The 6,379-nt window shown below is 35.4% G+C and overlaps 1 protein-coding gene across 2 annotated transcripts; it reads right to left on the reverse strand.

Moving 5' to 3' along the window:
- Positions 1 to 1,629: 1,629 nt before the first annotated feature.
- Positions 1,630 to 5,690, reverse strand: Ppv (Protein phosphatase V). 2 transcript variants are annotated; one of them, XR_013086327.1, is made up of 8 exons: positions 5,418 to 5,690; positions 5,178 to 5,273; positions 4,828 to 5,035; positions 4,665 to 4,744; positions 4,479 to 4,584; positions 4,230 to 4,391; positions 3,170 to 4,158; positions 1,630 to 3,013 (listed from the first exon to the last, which is right to left on the reverse strand). XR_013086327.1 is itself a non-coding variant. In XM_076819145.1 (7 exons), the coding sequence occupies exons 1-7, from the start codon at positions 5,484 to 5,486 to the stop codon at positions 3,968 to 3,970; spliced, it is 912 nt and encodes a 303-aa protein (XP_076675260.1). In that variant the 5' UTR covers positions 5,487 to 5,690; the 3' UTR covers positions 1,630 to 3,967. The 2 variants fall into 2 exon arrangements, 1 of the variants encoding a protein (XP_076675260.1); XM_076819145.1 differs by having other exon boundaries at positions 1,630 to 4,158.
- Positions 5,691 to 6,379: the final 689 nt, after the last annotated feature.

Genomic DNA, 6,379 nt, shown 5'->3' on the forward strand with positions numbered 1-6,379 from the left:
TGGGCAACCTACTTTAGTCTTTTTTTGGTTTATTTTATCGATACGGTGTATGTTAAGGATGTATCGAACCTATCTTCAAAATGGTACCAAGTTGATGAAAATTTGTGAGATTGTTATTTTCAATCTTCCTGGTGTGCTCCAAAATTTTTAAACAAATTCACTGAACGGTTGCTGCGTTATAACGATTTTAATTTTCACTGATTTTACACGTACTCTTATGGAAAGAGACGATCTTGACAGATAAAACCACTGAAAAAGTGTTGAAGAGATGGTACCAATGTTTTCAATTTCGTTGTACAAGTAGTATATGGATAGATGAAAATATCTGCCGAGTTTCAATCGTTTTCACTACACCGTTTTAAAGAAATAAATTATAACTTGAGAAAATTGTGAATTCAGGGCATTTTCACTGCCAAAAGTTAAACAAATAATGTTTGAAAAAGTATTTGTAAAGTGAAAAATACCTCTCTAGGGGTAAAAATAAGACTTCAACTGTCGTTCGAGTTCCTTACATCTAGATTTAGGGCGGTATTCTCAGTCGTTACTTATTCTTAAGCAAATGCTTAAGCATGCGGCATCCTCTACTAACCTAGTAGCTAGTAAAGGATGTCGAATACTTAAGCATTTGCTTAAGAATAAGTAGTGACTGAGAATACCGCCCTTACTATGCATAAGACGTAGATATTCAAGTATTTCGAATTTCATATACTTTTCTCTAATATTGTACGTCCGATACATCCTTAAAACCAAACCCTCTAGTCGATGGAGAAGAGAATATATATGTTTCGTTGTAAAAATAAATATTCTATTAGCATTTAATTTATTTCTCTCCGTCGCTAACGATTTCCTGGATATTCATCGAGCTTGTTCGTTGCATTTTTTTGCTGCATTTCGTTGTTTGTATTATATCGAAGCTGTCAAATTCGATTCTGTGGTTTCATCGTTTTTACCCAGTGGGCGAGTGATATTAATAATGTAATCGCAGATTATTAAATACGATACAACGAGAAGCGAGAGAGGAACGCTGCGGCGCAGACTTTTTTAACTGAACGTGGAAGCTTCGGGCTTATTGCGCGAAGACGTGTACATAGGCGATGTTGGGGAATAATTAATTCGTTGTTGTTCAGAAGAATTAAGGATCGTAAGGTATACAATGTTATTTAATCCGACCGATAATCGGAAGCTATCGGTTCCAGGCAGAACAGGCTGAATTTCACAGGTGGCGCGTAAACCCCCTGTATTTTTATGAATAAATAAAATATTTTAAAAAAAAAAATGAAGTAAATCTGAAGTCTGTTTGGAGATGCCTTTCATAGGGATTATAAATGTAGATAATATATTATACATAGTGAACATAAATACACTATATTATTATATATAAATAGTAAGGAATAAATAGAATTATTATATATACGATGAAAATAATATTATTACAAGTAAATAAACTAATTAAAGATAAACAGATTTTATGGAAATGTTTTTTTATTGTTCCACGCCCTATACCTACACATGATGTCTCTTCTTCCTCTTACACCTGCTGACGCATACGCATACATGTGTTGTACTTTATTTATCACAATGGCAATGATGATGATAGCAGCGCCGGGAATATTACGGAGATAATGTGAATTGCAATTTTCTGCGCGTTTTTATTACAGACATTTCATTACATTAACATAACAAAGTCTATACTTTCAAGGTACATGTTCGTTAAAATGTTGTCTACCTGTGAGATCTTTAAGGATTATGCGCAGTGTTCAAGCTCCTGCATAAGAACATTAAGCTAAATTAGTCTCGTCGTTTAATGTCATTGTCTTTATTCGCGTGAGCTCACCGATACATAGAAATGGTCACAAGCGCTTGGACACTTCGATAAGATTAAAGCGATCACAGACAGAGGCATTTCAAAGGTGAATACTGCGAATACCTGTATAGCCGCAGAAGCTAATACTTTTACGATTTCTAGGATGTCTGTACTACGCAGGCATTCGTATTAATCATCTCTGTTCCACGATATAGAGGCTGCAAAACCGACCAGTCGAGTTTGTAACGTAAACTCCGTGTCCTGCATCGTACAATCGATCTATCTAATACAATTATCGACAAATGTAAAATATAAAAGCACTGTGATTAATGTAAAACCGTATAATTGCGTATCGTAACAATCTGGGTATATATTATAGATCGTTATTTTTTTTATCGATAATATTGTAAAATGTAAAACGGTATCATGTAGATTGTAGGTAAAGCAATTGAAATGGACGCCGAAATATCTTACGTGACAATAAAGTCCCAAGTACGATAAGGAGATGTTAATGGTATTTCCTGGAATATAAAAAAGTGAAAAAAATTTCCTTATACGCACGCACTTTGTTAAGCTCTCGTCGTTATTTATATGATCCGTCCTAGTTCGTCTACGATTATCCGTCAGTAGAAAGTATTTACTTCTAAATAGACCGCCGTGTTATAGTTCTGAAGGCACTGTTCAAAAGTTGACTATACTTTTTGAAATAACAAAGTCTTCAAAACATCCTCAAACGATCCGACATGGAAAATCGTTACAAACGTCGACGCAATTTTCACATGCCTCACTTGAACTATATCACAAAATTGAAAATAGAGTAGTTTCAACTTGACAGCCAGTGCCAATGCCAATGCCATATTTGTCGAGTCTGTGATCGATTAGGAATATCATGAGCTAGTAAATCGATGGTCAGAATTCAGGCTTATGATACGCAATGGCCGGTGCGTTCCATTAATTATGTATCAATTACCGTATCATTATATTACACAAACGCTTATTAATTTAGAGGCACATTGCTAAAGGTCTCGGTTCTTAAAAATTGCTCCCTACATTTAATGAACTTATGACGATCTAGCTATTACAATTATTCAGTACGACAGCGATTTGGCATACAACGTGGAAACTGTACAAAGATTCGGAGAATATAATAATATTCGTACTATTGCTCTGTACACATAGAAGTGAAACGTGGCTGAAAAGGCCGATACTCTGAAAGAATTCCAATTGTTTAAAAACATTTTACGAATGGCATGTTGGGCACGTAATAGAGAAGGGAATGAAAATCGGATATAAAATTGTCATGTGCATAAAAATAATAACAAAACCTCTATTATATAATACAATTGTTCTAATGGATTTCCTTACCTAGGCAGGAAAACTTTGGCTACTGCTACATACTATTTGTACCTCGGCAGAATCGCCGAATTTATGCTGCTAAGAACACTGATTGCGCATCTAGAATAAAAAGAATTGCACGCAGCACACACAATATCTAAACCAGAAACAGATTAATTACATACTCAGGAAGACCTTAACAGTAGTATATATGCTCACGCTTTAATAAACCTGAATTCTACGCGCAACGATCGTAATATCAATTAAGCATTCACTATACTCAGAGACTTTTCCTTGCCGGAATGTTTAAATGCTTTTCATTTATTCATTCATACATTAATGAACCCTTCGCTGTTCACGTTCGCAACTTACTTAAAAGCTCTTAGCCTTCAGAACGGTACGTCCGCGATACTGCTCTGAGATGCGAATGCTTTACAGAATGTACACAGTAGACAGCAAAAGCGTCTAGACCACAGAGCGTTCACGTTTCTTTCGATGCGAATCACTGTTCAAGCTAGAAAACTAGAAAACTAGAAAAATAACATACAAAAAGAGTATATTTCCTAAAAACCTGTAAGAACATTTCCTGAATAGATAATTGCACGATAATTCCGTTTATAAAATTCCAAATTTTCTCGTGAAACAGAAGAAACAATTCTTTCAACTAAAATTCCGAATAATGTATCGTCCGTTTAGATAGTTTTGAAAATTTTATGCTCGTAGTACCAGCCTGGGTGCATCGACACGAAGAAACAGTCATGTAATTCTGTAAAGCCTAAACGCAGATACCACCCTTCTGCATCCAAACAAATAAACCACTAAATTAGATCACAAAAAGTATGGTGTAGTGGTTAAAGGTGGTATTACTCTTTCAGAATCAGGCACTGCTTGGAATAGCACTGGGCTTCTTTGATCCACAGTTGTGAACTGTAAAATACTAGCTATGTTACCACAACGATAACAATAATTTGGAGCCGACCACACCGTCACAAGTTTATCGTCGAACATGTATCTATACCCTATAAGTAATGTCAAAATAATAAATTACTCTTTCCTTCCTATACGGTATAACAATATACAAAATACACACCTTCGTGGACCAATTGATGAGCTCGACAAATAAGTTTAAGATCGTTGATATCCATAAATTTAAATGTTACTTTGTGTCCGAATAACCAACCAGCTCCACGTGGACTAATAGTCCATGTTTCGACATCTTCCGGATCAGACCAGACCAAATCGCAGAAAGCACCTGGAGGTAAAGTGAAAAAGTAAAATTCACCGATACGTGTAGCCACGCTGTATCGCGTGTAGCATCGCACGATAATAATCCAAGTACCTTTATGCGGAATTTCTTGATTTCTTTCGATCGTCCTAATTTGATCTAGTGTCTTAATTTCTGGAGATAAGCCACCGTGTACGCAAAGTACTTGTTCGTCGATTAACTAAATAGAAACATGAATATTCGCATTAGATACCCATACATATGCCTTAGTCAAGTCACTTATTATATACAAATACTAACAGCGGCAACTGTGAGCAAGTCGAATACCCTACAGCAATATTTCCAGGCGTTAGCGTTGCCATACTTGTTTAGACACTCATCTGCACGGAGAATAACAAATATGATTATTACATGTACAGAGGTAATAAATAATCTATACTTTTGTACGCGAACACGTACTAACCATAAAAACCATAAACATGAGTGATTTGTCTGGATTCGTGATTTCCTCGGAGCAGTGTTATTCTATCGGACCACTTAGCTTTAAGCGTGAGTAGGCGGGTAAATGTTTCTAAACTATAATACCCTCTATCTACAAAATCTCCCATGAATATATAATTTGTATCAGGCACAGCGCCTCCATTGCGGAACAGCTCTTCTAGATCATAAAACTGAAACGAAATAAACGGTCATGGGTGTTAATCAATTCGTGTAAAAGCATTTTGCACCGTTGTTATCGGAGTAGTTATCGCTATCTATATATTAGAGATACGGGATGTCGTATTGAGGTTAGAACAAATGTACGAAGTTTACCTGGCCGTGAATGTCTCCACATACGGTGACTGGAGTGGAAACGGGTTGAATATTCGATTCTTCCAGCAATAAGTCGCATACTATGTCACAAAGGCTCTAAACAAGATTAACGTTATTATTGAAGGAAATGCAGTGGGCATAAGTAACCTATCAGTATACGGTAATCATTCTGTCACATGTATCAACCAAACGTATGAAGAATAATATTATAATAAATAATACTTCGTGTATATTATTTACCTTAAGGTCATTTTCGGGAAGGTATTTGCATTCTTTTGCAATTTCTAGCCATTTATCGATGTCTGACATTTTGGACTCGTATCACAAGAAAATACTGATCGCGCCCTCACTCGCTACATATATGTCTACCGCGTTCACAGTTGATTTGTATTTTTAAGGACACTCCTGACGAGTCAGTGCGAATTAATCTTTCAGTTTTTATTCATCTTAAATAGAAAACTTTCAACGTTCTATTTAACGAAGGATTACGAACCGCCTTTTTCATTGCGCGAGCTGCAAACATAATTAATTCACTACAAGATGAGATTAAAAACGACCTCCTTCGATTCTCTTTAAAACTTGTATCTCATTGGCTCTTCATTTTTTATTACGTAAAATGAATACATGAAAATGAACATTTTTTTTAATTAATAGACTTTTAGCTTTCCTTGACATGCTTCTACAAGCAGTATTATTACGGTTATGTCTGTCAATTTTAAAAGAAAATATTACTTTTTCACAAGCAAAACACGCTGACCAATAATAACGTTTCAATCCCAATGACTTTTCTTTTGTTCCCGATACATTAAAATAAGCCTTAAAGAGACGTTCGACGTTACCACGCAGGCGCACGAGTGTTTAAAATTTTTAACATTCCAATTACATTTTCTGGAAATATATATTACCATTCCATCATATTGATTATCGATAGTTCAATTAAAGCGCGTGTGTTACAATACAAATAAATGCGACCAGCCTATTCGTAAAATTATAGCGTTTTATTTCCAACATAGCGTGCACATTTTACGCCTGATTTAAAATATTTCTGTATTAAATAACATCTCGTAACCAATAATCAATCTTCCCGATCGACCTTATTTACGTTAATCGAGGATCGCAGTGAAATGTGCAACGCTTAAAGAGATAAGATCATAGGTTACGAGCAATTATTCTATAAAAGCTCTCTTCATCTAGATGAATGT

Source organism: Andrena cerasifolii, chromosome 8 (genome assembly GCF_050908995.1).
Source record: "Andrena cerasifolii isolate SP2316 chromosome 8, iyAndCera1_principal, whole genome shotgun sequence".
NCBI lineage: Eukaryota > Metazoa > Arthropoda > Insecta > Hymenoptera > Andrenidae > Andrena > Andrena cerasifolii.